This window comes from Hirundo rustica, chromosome 6 (genome assembly GCF_015227805.2).
Source record: "Hirundo rustica isolate bHirRus1 chromosome 6, bHirRus1.pri.v3, whole genome shotgun sequence".
Taxonomy (NCBI): Eukaryota; Metazoa; Chordata; class Aves; order Passeriformes; family Hirundinidae; genus Hirundo; species Hirundo rustica.
In genome coordinates, this window is record NC_053455.1 from 27757016 (window position 1) to 27779275 (window position 22260).

Genomic DNA, 22260 nt, shown 5'->3' on the forward strand with positions numbered 1-22260 from the left:
AATAAATCTTTGCTTCCACATGTGGCCTTTGCTTTTACTTTATTGAACCTCGTTTATATTGACCCATGAGGTTTTTTGGAGCTTACTTTCAACCCCCCATTCTGCTGAGAAGGTGAGTGATAGAGTGGCTTGGCGGGTGCCTGGAGTCTAACCAAGGCCAACCCCCCCCAAATACATGTGTAAGATCTCCACAAAAACAATTGTGTAGGCTACTGGTTGCGTTTCAGAATGGATTATATTTGGTGTGCCTATATCATATACAGTTCTTGTAGAAGAGTGCATTTTTTAGAGATGTTTTTGTCCTACTGTGTTCTATTATTATTAAACTCCAGGAGTTAAAGTACTCTTCATTTATTTAGGTGGCAGTTCGGAAGGTTCACTGAAGAATCGCTCGGCGTTCTGTAGTGACAAGTTGGATGAGTACCTGGAAAATGAAGGGAAATTGATGGAAACAAGTATGGGATTCTCTTCTAACACTCCCACTTCTCCTGTGGTGTATCAGCTTCCCACTAAGAGCACTAGCTACGTTCGAACACTCGACAGTGTTTTAAAGAAGCAGTCCTCTGTGATTCCATCAACGTCTTACACATTGAAGCCTGTTCCTCCATCATCTACCTCTAGGAAAACAAAGACTCAAACCAGACAGACAAACAGCAGAGTAAAATCATCTTACAGACCTATTTTGCCTTCACCTTTTCCTGCAAAGCAGAACCAGAGCTCATCAGTGTCAGGGGAAAAAGCTGCTAAGTTTGCTAGCACCTTGAGTAACCAAGCAGATGGTTTTGTGCAGCCAACTGTGGATGAAAATGCGTTTCCAAAACAGATCAGTTTGCGTCAAGCACCACAGCCTCTCCAAGCACCTCGTCCACCAGGTTTATCTAAATCTCAAGTGAAGTTAATGGACTTGGAAGACTGTGCTCTCTGGGATGGGAAACCACGGACCTATATTACAGAAGAGCGAGCAGACATCTCTTTGGCAACTTTGCTTACAGCTCAGGTACATCTGGAATAGTTTCTTTTCTGTACTGTTGCTTTTTTGAATCTGCCCACTTACGCATGTTACATAGAGATACAGAAAATAAGACTCAAGCTGCTGAGGATCATGATAAGGCATGAAATTGCTTTGTGGTGTAGTCTTTGTAGTGAAACTTGAGGAGTGCTGACATAGCATTATGAAAAAACTAATTGTGAAAATAGTGTATTGATACCAATTATTAATAATTTGAATTGTTTAAACTTCTCACTATTAAAATTTGGGTTAATACAATTGCTGTTCAGTAGCTGTATTTCCTTGCTATTTTCATTTTTATGTTTTCAGTCAAGCTAACTGCAAGAAGATCCTGGTTATGTAATGTGGTTGTCCCATGGTAACTTCTGCTTTTTTCACATCCTGCTTTTTACCAGAATGGTTTTGCTGTCTCCAGTTACCTCTCAAAAGACTTCCAAGTCCAGACTCTGTTTTATTGGGGTTTTTTTTGTTTTTGTGGTATAGAGGACAAGTTTTTGTACGTAAACAATGTAGCTCGAGAGGTTTTCTGAATGAACTTTGAATAGCAATTTTGCATATGCTTGGTTTAATTTTTACCTCTTAATTTTCTTCTTATGAAAATTTGAAATTCATGCTTCTCTAAAACTTTTTTTAGGCATCTCTTAAAAACAAACCTGTCCACAAGATAATAAGACGACGAGCACCTCCTTGCAACAATGATTTCTGCCGACTGGGTTGTATATGTGCCAGTCTGGCACTGGAGAAACGTCAGCCTACCCACTGCCGCAGGCCAGACTGCATGTTTGGGTGTACCTGCCTCAAGAGAAGGGTCTTAGTGGTGAAGGGAGGAACAAAACACAAGAAAATGACGAAAAAGGCCATGCGTGGAAATCTTGTGCTGTTCGGAACACAAGGACAGCAGCAAGAGGATGAAGAGGTGGAAGAAGAGGGTGATGGGGAAGAAGAGGAGATGAAGCACAAGGATAGGAAGAAAAGAAAAAGGGTGGAATACAGTGAGTATTGGTGGTTATTACTTAGAGCAAACCACCAAGCTCGGTTGGCATTTTTTATTAGGATGTGGTAGTGGTGCCATTTGTAAATCCAGCTTACTTGCAGGAAATATCCTTTTTTTTTTTTTTTTTTTTTTTTTTTTCTTTCTTTTCTTTCCAGTTCTTACATACTCAGCATTTGGGGCATTGTAGTTATTTATTGAATCAAATAGTTGGAGTTTCTTGGTAGTTTAAACTCTTGTTCAGCTCTTCAAATATCTTTAAATACTATGGATATGGGATAATTACTGCTGTCGTTGTTGGTTATGTTCACCGTTACAGTGCTGTTACCTTTCCCTGTAAACAAGTCAGTATCTAGAGCTGCATTTTCAGTTGCTGTATATAGCTGTAGAGTTTATGGACTTCCTTGTAAGTATAGGTATTTATGGTCATTTCAGATCTGGCCTAAGGTATGCTCAGAAAACCAAATTGGTAGAAACTGCCCATGAATTTGCATTTTCAGTTTCTTCCTGACAATACTCTTAGCAGTATCTAAAACGAAAGTATTTTCTGGTGTTCTACTGGTATAAATTATTTCTTCAATATAGCTGCAGTATACAGGTCTGGATTTTTTTTTTTTTTTTTTTTTTTTTTTTTTTTTTTTTTTTTTTTTTTTTTTTTTTTTTGTAATGTTTTGTGATTTTTCAGTATGCAGCATCAGTGGAGGTCACTAATTTTCAGTGGTTTTGGAGATCTTCTATCACAGTAAAAGTGAGAAATAAGGATTAGTGTAGAAACATCTGTATTTTCATCTCTTCTTCCTTGTAGAGAAATCCCAGTCACTTTTGACTAGAATTTGAGGCAAGAAAAGCAACCAGAAGTATTTTGTGGCAGTTTGAACTAGTGATTGCTGCATGGCTAGACTTTAAACGCAAACCAAAGATTCTCTTACTGCTGTGTTAGATGGTGTTTTATTCGTAAGTAATTTTTGTTTTTTCTCTTTTTTTCAGCTATCTGTGACTCAGAGCCAGAACAACCTGTTAGGAATTGTCCATTGTGGGTGAAAGTGGAAGGTGAAGTAGATCCAGAGCCAATTTATGTCCCAACACCATCTGTTATTGAACCATCTAAATCTGTGGTACTGCCCAGCCCAGAGGTCTCGCTTCCTAGTAAGAACAGATTTTTCACTGTAACAAAACCAGGCAGAGTGTACATTCCTAGACCAAATCCAGTGGTAAGTGGAGAAAGAGATGCATGTTTTTCCTTGTACTGAAAATTAGATAATGCCAAAAGCTTCTGTGCTACTCTGTAATTTTAGAGAAGTTTGAGGTGAAAGCCTAGGACTGACTGCCTGTAGGTGTGTTGATAAGCTAGGATGGATTGCTTGTATACAGATCTTTGCCATGTCCATCTTCTGTTGAGAATTTACTGTAGCAATATGGAGATGGTGGAAGGTGATTATGATTCACTAATAACCTCATTTAAAAATACAGTAATATATGCTATTTTTGTCAAAATTATTTTTAGTCCTGTAATGTTTATAGAAGTTATTAGCTACATAATGTAGCCTATCTAGGTATGAATTACTTGCAAAAAATGTTGGGGTACAGACACAGTGTTCAGAGTAATTCTGGAGTTGGTGGGTTTTTTTGCTCTTTCTTGAGGTTTCACTGACAGTGTTCTTAGAATCTGGCTTTGTGTCTCCCCTCACCTTAGTATTAGACAAAAGCAACAAGAGCAGTAGAGGAAAAACAGCCTAGAATGGAGTGGTTATATCTGAAGAAAAGCGTACCAGAGTAGCTATTTAAAGTATACCAGATAACGTTAAACAACGCATGGCACTTGGGATTTGTTTCTTCACTTAGAAGAATGTCTGAATGGGTTTGAATTTCAGGAAGCTGGTGGTGGCTGTGTGATGATACTGAGAAGGCAGATCTAGCTTTAAATGCTGAACTTTTCTTTTGACCTTTACTGTTGAAGCATTTATGTTGAAGTGCTTTTAGAAAGCAAAGCTGTTTTGTGAATCTGACGTGCATCCAGAACAGAGAGGAGGGTTTTGTCTCTTTTTTTTTTTTTTTCCTTCTAGATTCGAGAGGAGGACAAGGATCCTGTCTACATGTATTTTGAAAGTTTAATGACTTGTGCAAGGGTGCGAGCCTATGAGCACAGGAGAGAGGAAAAAAAGCCGCAAAAAGACAAAAATGATTCACAGAGTTGTACTGTAAAGGTAAGAAGTCACACTGTAACTAGTGTGTATTATAGAACAGGCAGAAAGAGTGAAAATGTTGAGATAATTTTTTCCCCAGAAACTCCTACATGACATGAAGGCTTGACTTGCGTTTGGTGGTGGTAGGGCTGTGGAAGGTGGAGCCTAAATCACTTTGCAGTGCTGGTAAATTTACCCTGTTACTGTGATTGTCTTGTCTGGGGAAATTCCTGGCTGCCACAAGTGCATTGTTGTGTAAGGCTTCAATATTCATGTTAGTAGAGCCCTTCTGAAATAAAGCCTGTAATGTCATCAAATGCAGCATAATTCTATGATTTGGGGTGAACTAGTTCATTTTGTCCTGTGATTTTTAGTGTGGAAGTGAGTTGTCTAGGGTGAATATTTTCTTGCATTTCTTTCCTCCAGCAGGAGCATGAGCCAGAGCTTCGGTCTCCTGAGAAGGCAACCTGCGAGGTAGACAAAGACACTAATAAATCAAGAGGTAAGAGCTGAGTCAGGAGTATAATTCCACTTCTTGGTTACCTATTTTTGTGATATTTCTTAAAAAAAAGTAGCTACTGATGAAACAGAAGTCTCTTTGCTGGGGGAGTTGTTATACTTGTTAATAAAAATCTTATTACATACATACAGTTTCCTGTTTTCTTAGCAGCTGGGGGGGGCCATATGGAGGTACAGCAGGCTAAGTATCCTGTGCTTGCTGCTGCTCTAAGTGTAAAATGACCAGTGCTGCCAGTACCTTGTTTAGCAGTAAAGTACAAAACTACACAGCAGGCTTGTCTTCAAGGCAGATGATTTGATACTTGGAAAGGAATGGAGTTTAATGGTTTTGCTTTGTTCTGGGTATTTTTTCCTCACACTTTTTTTCTCTTGCTATCACTTTGTACTTAACTGAAGGATTAAAATATCCAAGTAGTCCTGGGAAGATGGCATCCTCATGTTCTTCACGTAGAACTGGATGGGACAAGGAAGTGCCTGTGCCTTACTTGGAAGTGTTTGATGTTGAATTTGTTTAGAGTTGAGATTGAAGTTTTGCTATGTTAGAGATACTGGGTTTGCGTTTCTAGCTCGTGAAGAAATAGGCTAGACATCCATGTTCTCTTTCCGTCTGAAGCAGCCCAAATTATGTTGCAAGCCTTAAATGAGACATATACTAGAGGCACTGTGTCATCCGCTAATGAGCCACGTCTGCCTTTCTGAGCTGACTTTTTAACTGTTTAATGTATACAACACTACATGCTACATTTAAGAATGGGAATGGAAAACCAATACAATTAGTTGAAAATGCTGGGGTGCATCAGTAGGTGAAATTAAAATGGCCAGGACACAGGGCTCAGCATCCTTACAGTTTTGCAAAAAAAGGGACATGTATCTCTAATGATAACGAAAGGTCATGCTTCTGTTTACACATCTTCTGCAAGACAGTTCTGCTAGTGGCATGTCCCCTCATGCCATTGTAGGACACGGGTGCTTTTCTGACTCAAAGAGAAAAGTGCTCTCTCTCGATTAACCAGTGATGTTTTCTACTGTGTTGGTGTGCTTGGAGAATTTTCACCCACGTATTGAAACAACCCATCTTTGTTTAGCTTGTGATGCAATGGGATACAAGCTGACGTGGTATGGCTGCAGGGATTGAACCATGAGAAATAATGACATTAGTTTTGCAGTGAGTTTTTGCTTGCTTGTGAAGCTCTGCAAGGGGAAGTGATGCTTTGAACAGTTCTTTAACTTGCTGTTGGCCTGCAGCTGAGCTGAGATAGGGGTGGAGGTGTGGGCAGAATGAAATTGTTTGACTATCCAGGTGCTTAAAATACCATAGTATTGCAGAAACCTATTTCAATTCTTTCTCAGAGAAAAGCTGGTGTTCTTCCCGTAGTGAGGGGGACTCTTTCTCCACCTCCTATGTTCATCACACCACTCAAGGTGAATCAACCAAACTTTTCGAGATTATCTCTGGCTGCAGCTTGGAGGAAGATCACAATAAGATCTTGACCATCTTATCACAGCATATCAACAGTAACGCGCCACAGTGCCTCAAAGTGGGTAGCTTCACTCTTGAATTGGCTTCGGAATACAAGGCCCAGGATGAGAACCATCCTTCTGTCTGCTCCTCCAGAGTGAAAATTTCAGTGCCATCCTACCAGGACAAGGATGAGAAGCCTGAGATCCCTCTCTTGGAGCCTCCTGATAGCGCAGTGGCGTCATGCAATAACTCAGGAGATGTAAAGGTCATACGGGCAGACCCAGTGGACAAACTGCCGGAGAAACTGCAGGGGGGCAAAGGCTTGCCTTTTTATGCAGGGGTTTCTCCTGCAGGAAAGCTGGTTGTCTACAAATGCAGTGCTAATGCGAGCCCCTCGGGCTTGATTCAGGTGGGTCCCTCTGCCTTTACTGTGGAGATTAGATTCAGTTTCATCCAGTACTATCCCAGAGCTCCTTGAAGGGGAGAACACTCTTTAATATGTCTTTTGCCTGTCCGGACAAGAGTTCTTGGTATCTGGTGTCATTCTTCTCCATAAGCTTGTCCATTTCAAGATTTACTCAATAACAGGAAATCTGATTGGTATCCTGAAATCTGATGGTTTAACTTGTCTTTTTGGCAATTTGGGTCTTGTTGACCCAAGTGCAGAATCTCTTTGAAAATCTTTTTAATTCTTGCATCTGAAGGTGCATTTGACACATAATGCTTCCAAATGAATGATTGTATGAGTCCACAGAAAGAATATTTTCTGGGGAACTATACGCTGGGACAAAACTTTAAAATGAAAAGATAAGCATTAAATTGCTTTTTTGCTACAGCTTACTATTAATCTTCACTAACACCCTTAATCCTCTTTGTAGACTATATGTTTTTCATTATGAGACTTCATAATCCTAAATTCAAAGGGTTTTTTCCCTGCAGTTTTATATTGCTGACATGGCGTTAAGAATTAGTAGTAGGAACTACAGGGTTAGGAGAAAGATCTTTCTCCATCATAGCTATTTGTGGTTATAGTAAAACCACTTTGAGGAAAACCATATGATTTAGAAAAAGGGAGGAAAATATGTTTTCATGACACTTTGCAGATAGGACATCCTCAGAAAGAAAAGCTAGTGGAGAGAAAAAGATCAGGAGATTTCTTACCTTCAATAAAAGTTGATCAATAAAAACTACTGTTTATTTAGTAGTGTCTTAAATACATTTGGCTTTTAGAAGGCATTATCGAACAGCATGAAAGCAAAATGCAGCATTACCGAAACTTCCCATTGTCCACCAGGCATAAGACTTGATATTCAGCAAGGTGTTGGTTTGTGGGTTTTTTTGTGCAGTCCATTACCACTATGACTTGGAATCTGAAGTTAGGGAACTCATCATACCTTAATTACAGTATCAAAAACCAGCATAGATAAGTAAAAAGTTGATGCAGATTTTACAGGCTCTTTAGAGTTTTGTCTCAATGTATATGTCATCAGTATTCTTTCTTTTGTGATGCTAGGTCTTAATTAGGTTTGAGAATTTTATCCAAAATTGTCCTTCAATTAGGGAACCTATTTCTATTCAGGATTACAGCATAAGCATAAGACAGGAAAAACAGGTGTTAGCTTCTTGTCCAATTTCAGTGATTTCGCATGTTCCTTGGACTCTGGTTTTATGCGAGAGTCTGAGCAGCATTTTAAATCTGTATTACAAAAATAAAGCAAGAGTTGTTTGGAGTTCTCCTGGGCAATAAAGAAATCAGGAATTCCCATTTTGGAATTACAGTGGTTTTTTGAAAAGGATATTTAGAAGTCCCACTGATGAAACACTTCTCCAGAAGTGGTGAATTAGCGTTCTTTTCACAAAGTTTCCCTTTTCCCCTTTTTTCAGGTTAATGGTAAAAGGTATCCTCAGGCCAAACTGCTTTTGGGACAGATGGGGGCATTACATCCTGCCAATCGGCTAGCAGCTTATATCACAGGCAGGCTGCAGCCCACAGTACTTGATATCGCAGCCCTCAGTACTGTGATCTCCAAGGTAGCATCCAGTGCTAAAACTCCTGCTTCTGGGACACCATCAGTCCAGGGGCCCACAACATCAGCTTCTAAAACTACATCTTCCACCAGCACTACTTCAACCCCCACTGTGACGACTCTGAAAACTCATGTCCCAGCAGAGAGACAGATAGGTAGGTTGGAACTTATTACTGTGTTTTAAATTGCGTGAAGCTGAAGTACAGAGTGAGTGTACAGCGTTAATGTTGATTTCTGTGCAACAGTGCATGCTGCCGTTGGCTGCATTGCCTACCTAAGATGCTTCTGCAATAAATAACGTCTTCAAAGAAGAAAGTTTTGTTTGGACTTCAGAGTAAGATTACAGATGTTGACTGTTAGTTGTTTTATTAATGCTACTAGAGCATATTTTCAAGAGACAAGAGTGGACGGAAACTCTCCAAATACTAAATGAGATTTTTGTTTGGAGTTTCGTTACTATCATTTTTAATTGCTTTTCATCAAACACAGATTAATTTCAAATGAGTAAAGTATCAGTAATATGTGGTTCTTCGCTGTTAGATTTTCTGCTGATGTTGCACCCATAATTCTTGTGACTGCCAAAGATGCGTGAAGCAGCAGTGAAAGACAAGATGGTCCAAATCTGGATTAGCGAAACAACAGGTGTGCAGCCAATAACCACGCCAGCCTCTAATCTCATTGGATTTCACAAGCTAAACAGGGTTGGATTTAGGCAGCACTTAGAGTTTAAAAAAAAAAAAAAAAAAAAGTTTGGAAGATTCATGAGTTACTTGTGTATCTGAGTTGGTACTGAAATGGTTACCCCAGTGTGGCAAGAGAGGAAGTTGCCCTTAACTGTTACATTTTGCATGAGTTTAGAGAGAGAAATCTAGTACCCATCCACATAATCCCACACATTACTTAAAGATCTGAAGAAGCTTGGCAAGGGAAAAGGATGTTACCTGTGTCCTGGAAAAACTTTAATTTCTGATTGATTATTTTCTTCCTTTCTGCCTAAATTTTTATTGCCTCATAAATGGGTGTGTTGTTTTTCTTGTCCTGTAGCAAAACTTATTGTTTTGTGTGTTCGTGCAATGTGACAGAGCTGGCTGTGTTTCACTGGTGGGTGGGTGAAGTCATTGCTGCAGATGTGATTTAATTAAAAAGTACCAGTTCTGGCATAGTCTGGGTTAAAAATGCTGTATGCATAAATAACTGCAGTGTTTAAGTTGGTCTTGCTTAATAATCTCTGTGCTGTTGTACTCATCTGTAGACATCTGGAGTGATATAAATGCAGTGTTCTGGTCCCTTGGAGAGCAAGGGATGAGGTAAAGGATCTTCCTAACAGGGACTAATTTCCATTGGTTAAATTTGTTCCATCCAGTCTGCAGTTGCACGAATGTCAGTACAGTTAGAAGGGGAAACTCTGTGTCCTTCTATCCATTTCCCCTGTGCCTGTGTAAGTTGAATACAGTAGAAGGGGGGTGAAAATCAAGAAGCAGCAAAAAGGGAAAGGTGACACAAGCTGTTACACAAAGAATTTGAAGCTTAGAAGATAATTGGAGCTCATTATTTCACTTAGGTGTTTGTTTTCCTGCACTGTTAGTTAGGATTGTCCGTAGTTTCACAATGAAGAACAATGCTTCAAGACTTGATTCTTTTGTGTATCTGGGAAGAAATGCGATAAAAAGCTACAGTAGTGGAATAAGGCAGAGGTATTTCCAGCATGTAAGGCATATCCAGGACTGCCATAAAGGTTTTGATTTAATTACAAGGTACTTAGAAAAAGGCTCAAATTCATGCTGAAATTACAGTTGTAGCCCCTCATGAAAGGCAAAGAGGGAATCTATTAAAATTTTGACCTTCAGGTTTTTATTTGCAGCTGCCCGACCCTCACCTGGTGGTGTGTTTGCCCAGTTTGTGATAAACAAAGCGGGAGCTCTGCAGCAGAAGATTCCTGGAGCGAGCACACGCCAGGCTGCCTCGGGGCGGCAGCTTCTCAGTATCAAATCCACACCGATCACGGTTATTGCTCCCATGGCTTCGGTGCCATCTCCAGCTCTCTGCACAGTCTCTCCTGGGGTCACTGCAGCCAGCACTACTTCTCCAGTTACTGTGGAAAGTACCAGCACAGCAGCATCTACTGTGACCACTCCTAGCCAGACAAAAGCTGGTGAATCTCCCTGCTCGCCTCCTGCAATTGCAGTCACAGCTGCTCCTGCAACACCTGGAATCAGCACCTGTACTACTCCATCCACCTCTCCTACTGCTACTGCGAACACAGCAAAAACACCAGGGATTGTCACAGCAGCAGCAACAACGTCGTTCCCAAAAACTGTAGTAACACCACCAACTGTTACTTGTGCTGTTGTCACATCTACTTCTACAGTAGTAGTGACAACAGCTGCAGCAGCTACACCTGTGGTGACCACACTGACTTCCTCTGCTGTTTCTGTTCCAGTGATACTATCAGGAGTTAATTCAAGTCCTCCACAGAATCCAAAAAGAGGTAATGCTTAGGTGCTTTGGGTTATTACTGCAAACACTTGCTTTTTTAATTCTTATTCTTTTCATATCTATAATTCAGTCAGCATCTGATTTCAGCTTAAATATGTACTCATTTGCCTTTGCCCCCCTTTCCAAAATAGGATAAAAAATGTCATCTCTTAAATTGCATTTTATATTCCAGCCTGAACTGGTAGAGAAAGGAAAGAATATAGCTATCTGGTCAGTGATGGCTATGATGTGAGCTGGAGCCTCACATCATTCCTTGACCTATAGAAATGTATGCACAGTTATGACTGCTAGAATTTCATGGTTTGCACAGAGTTCAGGAATTAGGCATGGTGTTACTGCCTTGTGTCATGGTTGAAAAATACACAGAAAAAACCCAAAACCGTTCTGACGTGGTTGGTTCCATGAATTCTGTGAATAAACAGAGAAAAACTTGTCTTTGAATAAATTTGAAAGAGATACACTTGTTTCCAAAACATCTGCATTTGTATTTATTAAGAATAATGCCTTATTTGTAGGCAGTCTCTTAAACTGAATTTTTTTTTTTTGTAACTTGTTTAAATATTTCAGAAGATGCTGTTCCGCAAGCTGCAAATAAGACTCCCCCAAAGATAGCTCCTGGAACAGACAAACGCGTTGGACCTCGATTGCTGCTGATCCCAGTGCACCAGATGTCTTCTGCTCTGCGACCACTGAACAACACCCAGGTGGCTCAGAGGCAGAGGATGGTGCTTCAGCCTCTCAGGAGCCCTGGGGCTGTGAACCTGTTTAGGCATCCCAATGGGCAGATCATTCAGCTTGTTCCTCTGCAGCAGGTTCGAGCTGCGGGTGCTCAGCCCAGCGTGCAGCCGGTGATGCTGCGCAATCCAGGTACGAAGTCCAGTGCTCCTTTCCTGGCTGACCAGTGTGTTACTCAGAAAGGAACAATGAGATAAATGTCTCTGTGATGCTTTCACCTGCTGAAAGTAATTGAACAGGGTCTAATTTGGTTCTGTGTGAGTAGTTGAAGACAATTGTGTAATTATTCAGATGCAATGTGTATAATATTCAGAAAGTACAGTTAATAGCTGTGTCAACAAAATTTGGGAGTTCTGTGCAGCAAGTAAAAGAGCCTATGTGTGTGTGTGTGGCAGTGGACCCACGTCCGTTGTACTATCACAACTTACAAGACTCGACCTGGTGATTGAAAAACAATTCTTGCTGGAGATTCTCTTAAAAAGAATGAGCTGTTACCCATGTTTCATTGGATGTGCTGCTCTGTTTTTGTTGGGTTTCCAGGTTGTTTAGTCTGTTTACAGAAGATACTCAGATGAAATGTTACACTGCAGTTCAAAATTATCAGGTTTTTGCCTCCTTGGGAGTGTGAGAAGAAAAATAAGTGTGATTTTCAGCTATTTCTATAGTACACAGTTGAAGATAGGGTTGGAAGAGTCAGAAATTGCAGGTTGGGTATGCTGTTGTACGTATTTGTAAATTCTAACCCAAATGTATTTTAAATGCCGTTTTACTCTGTAAGTAGGACCTTTTCTTCTGTTCTCCCTATATCAAAACACATCTCAAAGAGAGGGAGAGGCTGGAAGGGAGAGCAGAAGCAAGCACAGTAGATAAAGCTATGGGGGAGGAGCTTTAGTTGAGGTTTGTGCGTGAGGTGTAGTAAAGAATCAATAAGTTTAATTTCTTTCTGGTTTGAGGCTCTTGCTGAACAAGAGAAACTAGTTGCTAGTGGTAAGATTTTTCCTCCTTGTTTATAGATTGTTGAAATGCTGCAGAAGAGTTCATAAAGGTGAAAAAGATGGTGGTATGATTGTGTAATTTTGACATAGTTTTTTCTCTTTGGAAGTCTTTTTCTGAGAGGAAAAAAAAAGATTTTATAACTAAATACTATTTTTACTTTCTTTTTATTTACAGAAATCCCAATTTCCTTGTTTTCCAATAAATGTAAAATGGGAAAGTAAAATGCGGGACTTTCAAAGCTATGCCTTTTTGATCAAAAAGTTTAATGCTAGAACTTAACATTAAGTCTGTTAGTTGTTGATTCATGTGTTTTATTGGGGTGTTACTTAAAAAAAATTCAAGTTTATATGCAGGATCAACTTTTTCACTAAGAACTTGTCAGACAACTGATTCCATTGCGATCCTTCTGAGTCGTGTCTGTTTCTGCTACACTATCAAATACTAGAACAGGAAGAAAAAAGTTGCTTTGAGAAAGTCTCAGCTGATGTTTTGTTTTTCTCTTTTTACAGGATCTATTGTAGGAATCCGGTTGCCTGCACCTTCCAAGCCTCCTGAGTCACCTGTTTCTCCCACTTCCTCTGTGTCTTCCACTTCTCCTACTGCAAATTCCACTGCAGTACCCAAGTTATCCCCCCCAGCCAACCCAGCCACTCAAGCATCTTCTCTTCTTCCATCAGTACCAAGTTTTGTGTCCCAAGCAGGCACTCTGACTCTGAGAATCTCTTCCTCTGCCGCCAGCAATGTCACAAACCAAACAGGCTCTGAGTCTAAAATTACCTGCAGCTCGGGTGGTCTGCCAGCCAGCACCGCTAATCTCGTACCTTTACAGTCCGGAAGTTTTGCTTTACTTCAGCTCCCGGGACAGAAGACTGTGCCAAACTCTATTCTTCATCATTTTGCATCTCTTCAGATGAAGAAGGATTACAGGAAAATATGCAAGAAAGAGGACTCAGATGCTGCTCAGCAGGAGAATGGGAAGGCTCCATGCTCAGGTGACACAGAAGTTACAGAGTCTGACATCACAGTGCCAGATGGGAAACAAGAAGAAGATGAGTTGTCAATTAACCAGTCAAATGCTGTGGAAGGGTCAGCATCTGGCACACCTACTAGTGATAGAAATTCCACTTCATTAGAGATAGTGGAGAAGAACTCAAAGGTGCTAGAGAGTTCTTGTGATGACAGCTTTTCTTCTCAGCATGGTGTTTCTGCAGATGTTGTATCATCTGACCATTCGTACATCAGTGAGAAGCCAAATGATGAGGAAGAAAAAGGGGCTTCTGAAGAGAAAGAGGATTCTGTCAGTTCTGAAACTGTTGTGGAGGCGGTTTCAGCTAACTCTGAAACTGTTTGTGGGTTATTAGATGAGTCTTCAGTTGCTCCTCTGGATAATGCACATTCACAGAGTCTTGAGAATCGGGAGACTGCACAGTTGAAAAACCATGGGAAGGAATATGCTGAACAGGAGGAGAAACCAATAAAAGAGGAGGAAGGAGATGCACAGACACAGATGAAGGAGGACAACAGAGCAAGTTCTGGACAGTTGTGTAGTCAACAAGAGCGAGATAGACAGCTGAATATCAAGGAGGAGCAAAGAGAGGCTGAACTGTTTGAGTACAAACAAGAATTCCAGGATGATGCTGCACAGCCAGATATGGAAAGGATGGAGTACAAGGGCTCTATAGAAGTGGAAAACATAGGAGAGAAAACAAGAAGTAGGTTTGAAATTGCTTCTGCAAAAAAACAGGATAATGCTGTAGTTGATACAGAGGAAGGCAAAGGAAACATAGCTGGGCAGGAAGGCAGTGACAGCAAAGAACAAGGTGCTTGTGATTCTCTGGAAGAAATAAAAACAGGCCATGATATTCTAACACATGTTAACAGTTCTTGGAGCAAAATATCTAGCATTGTACCCCCTTTAGAAAACAGAAGTGAAGTGGATAACAAAGCTGATGCATCAGAGAAACGTGACTTCTTGACAGCAGCAGAACAGAGGGCGCACAAAAAGGGTTACATGCCCACTATTGATATAACTGCTGATGATATGGAAGAGGATGAAGAGGAAGATGAGGAGGAGGAAGAAGACGATGAAAAAACTGATGATTCAGCTGATGAGATGCTGGATGGTGCTTCTGACTTCCCAAGTGAAGAGGAAGTAGATGTTGAAAGACTGGTAAGCATTTAACTATTTAGGAAGGGATTTTTTTTTTTTTTTTTTAATTGACTGAATAACGTCATAACCCATGGATTCGAAGGACAGCATATGATGTTTCTGTTTTGGACTTCAGTTTCTTTAGGAAGTGTAAATTGGGGTCCCAAGTGGAAATGTCTTTTAGTTCTTAGTTGTATGCTTTTTTCTTTTAATTAGCAGTGTAGTGGCCTTGTAGAAATTGCCTGGTTTTCAGATAACAGGAGATACATTGAGCAATCTCTAATAGAAACGTTGCAGGTTGTCCTTCTCCAGTATTTACTCGAATAATTTGGTTACTTGTGATGTAAGTAATGATCCAAAAACGTAGTGACCAATCTAGTATTTCTGTTATTTTAAGATGTTTTCTTCTACCTAGTTTTTGTACCCTTAGTTAACATTTATTTCTGGAAGGAATGTTTGAATCCATCTTTAGATTCCTTTTTTTAAGTTAACAGTACATTTAAATAGTACGTGAGAGCTGTCATTCCCCATTTGATAGAAAACAAATTGCTCCAAAAGACACAGAATAAGGGTAAAATGTTATGGTTAGGGTAGTTAAGATACATTTAGGTTTTAATGCTCATAAATTCCCATCAAATTTAAAAATTAAAATAAAGTAATCGAATGTGTAATTCCTTTACTTCTTACACACCACTACATGACCTAAGAAACACTGCATTGTTATTTAAAATTATGAAGCTGTTGTTTCATGGATCAATCAAATGGACAAATGAACTAAGATAGCCTTTTCTTGGGATGAGATACAAGTGGAAAGAGAGCGGTTAAATTGGAGAAGAGCTGAAGAACAGACAAATTAAAAATAGGAGAGATAATGTTCGTGTTTTCAGGGTAGAATTCTTTTAGTCCTTCTGCGTTAGTGTAGTCCTCTTGCAGTTGAAAATCAGACTAGAGTTCTTTGGTACAAACAGGTCTAGAAGATTCCTGGAACATCTCGGCAATAACTTCTTGATACGGGTACTACAGTTCCCAGCTAGGAAAGGTGCTCTCCTTGAACTGCTGCTCATTAACAGAGAGGGGCCTGTGAGTGAAATGGCAGCTGGCTGCTGTCTTGGCCACAGCAGCCACGAAACAATGGAGTTCAAGTCTCCAATGACAGGAGGAAAAGTGCCAGCAGGACTTCAGCCCTGGATATGAGGAGACCAAACCTTAGGCTGCTTGAGGAACGAGTTAGGAAGGTCCCTGAGGTTACCCACCTAGATGACCAGTGGAAGCCAGTTGATTTAATCTTTTTGGCTTTCAGTTAAGTTTTTGAAACTTTCTCTCACAGAATCCTTCTGGACAAAATGTCCAGCACTCAGCAGGATAAACGTGATGGGTGAGCAAGCTGGCTTATGGGTCAGGTGTGACAGGTGATAGTGAATGAGGTGACATCAGACTGGTGAATGGTCACTAGTGGGATTCTGCAGGGCTTCATCTTTGGCCCTGTGCTCTTCAGCATCTTCGTAAATGACTTGGAAGCACAACTGGAAGGGATACTATATAAGCTTGCCTGAGATGCTAAATTGGGAGGAGCTGTTGACTCTCAAAGGTAGAGAGGCCTTGCAGAGAGACCAACCATATGAAGTTTAACAAGGGAAAGTGCTGGATTCTGCACCTGGGGCAGGGCAGCTCTGGATGTACAGATATCCTGGGGGAGGAGAGGCTGAAGAGCACTGCCATGGAAAGGGACATGGGGATCCTGGTCCGTGGCAAGTTGGATATGAGGCAGCAGTGCCCTGTCAGCTGAGAGGGCCAGCCCTGTCCTGGGGTGCATCAGGCACAGCACGGCCAGCTGGGCGAGGGAGGGGATTGTCCCCTCTGCTCTGCTCTGCGCTGGGGCAGCCTCACCTCCAGTGCTGGGGGCAGTTTTGGGTGCCACAATATAAGAGAGACATGAAACTATTACAGAGCATTCAAAGAAGGGCTGTGAGGGTGGCGAAGACTCTTATGGGAGTGAGGAGAAGCTGTATAATTCATGGCTGAGGTAGCTTAATTTGTTCAGCCTGATGGAGACTGGGGAGGGGAGACCTCATTGCAGTCTGCAACTTCCTCATGAGGGGAAAAGGAGGGGCTGCCACTGACCTCTGTGGTGACCAGTGACAGAACCCTGGGGAAGGGAATGAAGTTGGGTGGGGGGGGTTTAGATTGCATATTAGGGAAAGTTTTTTTCTCCAGAGGATGATTGTGCACTGGAACAGGCTCCCAGGGAAGTGGTCACAGCAGCAAGCCTGACAGAGTTCAAGAGAGTTTGGACAATGCGCTCAGGCACATGGTGTGATTCTTCGTGATGGTACCTGTGCAGGGCCAAGAGATGGACTTTGGTGATCCTTGTGGGTCTCTTCTAACTCAGGATATTCTATTATTCCATGATAGCCAAGTGAACAACTCTGTCTTTTAGAGAATCTCTCCAACTTCCAGAAAAATAGACTAATCAGTTCATATTCCAACTCGCTGTTCTCAGACAAGATGATAGCATCCAGCTTCATGAAGGTGAGAAGACTAAATGTTGATCTTAGCTTTGGAAGTTCTTTTAGGTTGAAAACTGAATTGTTGCTGTCTTGTCCTCGTTTGGATAGCAGCAGTTTCGTACGTCCTGTATCCTTCAATAACTTGAGCAGAATTATCATCAAGTTTTGAGAACCACCATTAATCTGTTCCTGATGCCAGATAAACTTTCCAGACATGGTAGTCTTAGGAATTTGTTGGTAAACCAACAATAGTGACTAGATCACAGAGTATTCTGTTACCAAGGTTGACGTTTGAAAGCTGTATTTTCTTTTATCCTGCAAAAATATGATGAAGCGAAAGAGTATTAGAGATTATGAGAAACATTTGCAGTACATTTGGAAGAAATGTATTGCGCAGATTTTGACTAATGGAGTTTGGTAAGCCACCTAAGGGCATGTCTTCACTGCAAGCTCACATGAATACGATAAGCTAGCCTTGTTCTAGAGCAGTAAAGCTGAAGAATGAGATCTCAGGGGGCTGTAAAAACTGTCTGGAATTTGGATTTGTTAATGTCTGTTGCCAGTGAGTTAGCACATCAATGCCTAACGGAGAAATCAGTTTTGGATTTAAACGTGTTAATTTTTGCTGGGATGTACTCTTCTCTCAGCGTACTGCTTACAAGATTCCACTGGTACTGTCAGACTGGACAAAGTCAGATCATGCAAACAGGCTAATAGAGGATACTAATCTGCTTCATTAAAGTAGTGGAAACAAAGAAGCAAAGAGTGCATGTCCACTAACAGTTTTCATTGAGGGAAAATACTTAAGACAGCTCTTTTTCTACTAGTTTGGAATGTGAACTGTTTTTGGGTGCTCAGCAAATGGCCATTTAAAACCTCAGAGAACTCCAGTGAGAGTCAGAATGATTGCTACCTACTTTTAGTAGCTACTACTGTTTATTTTTAGCATATTTTTCCGCACTGGTTAATTGTTCCTTGTTTTGTACATCAGTGCCCTTCAGATTACCTTCTTACCTTGTGCTGACTTTATGTCCTTGACTTAGAGACTTTTGTAGTCTCCTCTACTCAACAGAAAGAAGCTTCCTTAGATGGTATCTTTGCCGTTTTGCATTTCCTACCCTGAGTTGCATCAAGAGAGGCTTAGGATGGTTAATCATTGTGGGTTCGGTGATATGAATAAAACCTTCTGGGAGTATCTGTGGAAGCAGACTAATGAATATCAGGACCTGCTGTCTGAACAAATTCAAGTGCAGTTGTGTGGGAGGTGATGTTAAACTCTTGATCTCTAAGGCATGATGATTGCACACGGAGTTCCTGCTGGGAAGGATGGGTTTGCTTGGGCTAAGTCACAGACTGTGGCTCCTGATTGTTCACAAGTCCTTGTTGGCATAAGCCAAAACCATGCCTGGGGCTGGTTTTTCTGGTGATGCTACAGGTAAGAGTCCCACAGTTCAGCTTGTCTAAACGCGGGTTCTGTGTCTGGCAAGATACTGTATTGTAAGTGTTGTTTAAAAGTGTTTTTCAGTCATTCGTTTTCTGAGCCAAACATTGAAATTCTAAGAACTGTTATCAATGATTATAAAACGGTAAGTTTAGTGAGAAGTGAAGTGATAGATTTTTTGGACAATATGAGTTCTAACAATCTCTTGCTTTTCGTTCAGACCATGTGTGAAACCTGCAGACACTGTGGCACAAATTTCCACATGTACTTGGGTAATGTGTAAATGATATCCACTGTCGTCTAACCTCCTTCCTCAGCACTGTTACTGAAGACCCTCTGCCTTCAGGCAATTTGCTCTTAAGGTATCAGCAATAGGGGTTTAGGTTGCCAGGAACAGACAGAAAAATCAGAGGAGAGGGCTTAGAAACAGGTATTGAAATGCAGAGGGAGAAGTGCTGTCATTTCCATAACAACTTCAGAACTCTATTGTGGGGTGGTATTGCTCTGCTAGTGTCTTCATTCCATAAGGTATTTTACCCTAACTCAAAGGCATTTAGAATTTACATAACTGCATGAAACAGTTTGGAAAGACTGAAAGTCGTATGGATTGACTGATGCTAGAAAGGTTGGGCTTCCACAAGTATCTTCAAGAACCTTGCTGGGCTATGAATAAGGTTCAGCCTATGGCAGGTTGGCAGTAGTTTTATAGGAATAGCTGTTCTTAATGTCAGAACTACTTCTGGTGATTTTCGTGATTGTGATATTTTTCCTATTGCTAGGAATTCAGGGGTAGAGGGGAAAGATTTGCAAACCAGAAGCATTTTCCCCTCAGTTGCTAGATGTAAGAATGAAAAAATTAATCACTTCTGGTTTTCATATGTCCACATTCAGAATGTGTAAACTTAAAGATGTTAAGTTCTTGGTGGGCAACCGAGTTTTTTTACTTCTCTTTTTTCTTCTCTTTTCATGAAAAAGATGCCACCTATTGGGGTTTGAGTAGCGTTTTTCTAATATGATAGCATGCAGAACATTTCAGTTCTAGAGCAGCTCTAGCCTGGGTAATTGCTATCAACACTTTGATTAGCCCAGTATAACTTAGCAGCACTGGAAAAGTTTATGACAACAGTGTTTCTGCGGTAAGCTAATTTCACAGGGAAAGGGCTTTTGCCCTTACTCTCTGGATTGTTGCATCTTTTTTGAAGTACCCTGCCTTACCATGTTTCCTGCAATGTAATGATGTCCAAATGTAGTTTAGACAGGGTGGTCCTGCCTGCTGAACAAAACCAGTATGCATCTCTTGCTGGTAAGGGTCACAGAAATGGTACTGTATAAAGCAGAAGAGCTTAGAGAAAGCATCAGGGAGCTTTCACCTTCAAAGTAAATGACCCAGGAGAGCAGGCAAGAATATGAAGTACTCTTTGTATAAAGAAGTAGATCGGTGTTGCCACTACCTCTTGTACATGCACTATTTTCAATATAATGGCAGTATCTGTTTAGTAGTTCTGTGATTTAAATAGTATCTTTCTTTGAATAGTCAGGGTAGTGCAGGGAACTGGGTGAAATACAGTAGAGAATGGAAGTGTAATTACATTTTCTTGCTTAAGGAGAAAGAGTTCTTCGTTGCATAACCAGACCAAAGGTCATTATATTAAAAACTTCACTAAAAACTGTAATAATACAAAACGATTGGTTGAATAGGCATGTCTTCTTGGGAGAGGAGGTATCACCTGAACTTAGAGATGGCCACAAGATTGATACTTAATTCTAGTCATTGCTACTGAACTGCAGTTGTTCCTTATCTCTCTCTTCACAAAGTAGCAAGTTTTCTTGGTCAGGCAAACGGGGAGAAAAAGTACTCTTCAGAACACAACAAATATTTAAGATAATAATTTGGCAGTATTTTGTAAAGACCAAAGATCTTGCTCTTCATCATGTAGGCAGTTTACTATATGATCCAAAGAAGCCTGACTGTATGATGTTCTGACGTTTGCTGTCTTAGGGATGAGAAACCATTACAGAGGTGATAACAATTTCAGATTTTGTAAAAAAAAAAAAAAAAAAAAAAAAAAAAAAAAAAAAAAAAAAAAAAAAAAGGTCAATTAGCAGGAGTATACAGTAGTAGATTCCAAAGGCAGTTTAATCTTACTTGAAAATAGGGGTGGGAAAACTCTGTCCTATGAAAGCTTTTCTCTCACCCATAATAAAAGCATAAATGACAGAGATGGGTTCTGCACTTACCAAAATGCCTTTTACAGAGTTGCTAGTGGGAGGATTCCTGGAGGTGATAGTTGAAGTAACCGCCTGCTTAGCACCGTTTATTGGCCAGTGTAGTTGGAGATGTTGATTCCTCGATGGCTCTAAATGTTACAATGTAATCTCACTTGAGACTGAAGTGAAACTGTTTTGGCCTGAGCGCTCTTGCTGAGTAGATACTCATTTTAAAAAAACCAAACAAAACCTGTTCCAGGACGCGTGTGAATACAGAGAGGATGACGAGCAGGTGGACATTGAGACCGTGGAGGAGCTTTCAGAGAAGATTAACATTGCCCGTCTGAAGGCCACAGCCGCTCATGTCGAACCCCCCTGCGACCAGAAGTAAGCACCCCTGGAGAGCGCCGCGCGCAGTCGTGTATCCTACTGCTGGGCTGGCGTCGCGTGATCCCCTGAAACAGCAGGTGTCATGTGATGGCAAGATAAGCAAGGCTTCTGTCATGCCTTCCTCAGCACTGGGGCTTCCCAGTGCCTGTGAAGATGGTGCTGGCAGCACTAAGAGTAGTTTCAAGGTGTCTTAGCCTTTTTCTTTTTCCCCTCCAATTAATTTGTTTATGGGGATGTATCTTGTAATGTAAAATTAATGAGTGAATAGCCTCCCTTCCTGCAAACTGAAAATTAGCAGGGTTGTCTTTGTTTTAAATGTGATTTTGCAAGCTTTGTTTATTCTTGCTGGTGGGCTTGTGGGCAGGAACAGTTATTAGGTTAATCCCTGACCCTGTAAATGAAAGATTTTTCTTTGGGGCCATTGCCCCAGCAAAGAAAGTATTTTCTTTTTGACATACAGGCTGCCGCTGAATAGCTGAATAGCTTGACTTTTTTTTTTTTTGGTTGGTTTGTTTTTGTTACTGTTGTCGTCCTTGCATTTATAATGACAAAGGTAAAATAAAAGCATGGCTTACTTGAGGAATGTAATGATAATCATGGCTGTTTCTCAGTTGCATCATCAAACAAAAGAATGGGGAACGTTGCATCTATAGTTCTTTTTGTTTGAAGATTTATTTTGTTTTAACTTTGAAAAAACTGTTTGGTGATATTATACCAGACAGTTACCTCTTTTTTCCTCTTCTTTAAGGATAACAGCTCAACTTTTATCCTTAGGTGGTGACTTTGCTTTAAATTTTGAAGATTTTTCAGTGAGAGAGAAAAACAGATGTCATGTTTTGTGAAAAATAATTTTCAAATGTGTGTTTTCTTCATTTGGTTGCAGCTCTTGGGATATGAGGAAGCTGCTGTTATTATATATTAGGATAGTAATAAATGTGAGGATCTTGATTGGTGGTTCTTGGTGGGGGAAGGATTGCTCTGCCATCTATATTAAATCTGTGTTTATTAAAAACAGAACCAAAACATAACTAAAAAAGATAATTTATGCAGTTAACAGTCACAAGCTGAATTTATTCTCTTTAGCATATAGTGAAATAGTTTGTCTTCTGCACTCAGATAATTTCACAGTTTTCAGAACAGGTCAGTT

The 22260-nt window shown here is 40.5% G+C and overlaps 1 protein-coding gene across 5 annotated transcripts in view; it reads left to right on the forward strand.

Moving 5' to 3' along the window:
* The window catches only part of MGA (MAX dimerization protein MGA), a 52799-nt gene that overhangs the window by 18903 nt on the left and 11636 nt on the right, over positions 1-22260 (forward strand). The window contains exons 8-18 of one of the 5 annotated variants that reach the window (XM_040065947.1): positions 360-997; positions 1644-2001; positions 2988-3211; positions 4064-4204; positions 4610-4685; positions 6053-6573; positions 8049-8346; positions 10053-10679; positions 11255-11554; positions 12928-14588; positions 20983-21110. In XM_040065947.1, the coding sequence (XP_039921881.1) occupies positions 360-997; positions 1644-2001; positions 2988-3211; positions 4064-4204; positions 4610-4685; positions 6053-6573; positions 8049-8346; positions 10053-10679; positions 11255-11554; positions 12928-14588; positions 20983-21110 (4972 nt within the window). The remainder of the gene's footprint in view (positions 1-359; positions 998-1643; positions 2002-2987; positions 3212-4063; positions 4205-4609; positions 4686-6052; positions 6574-8048; positions 8347-10052; positions 10680-11254; positions 11555-12927; positions 14589-20982; positions 21111-22260) is intronic. The other 4 variants (XM_058420843.1, XM_040065948.1, XM_040065949.2 and 1 more) reach the window with 4 other exon arrangements.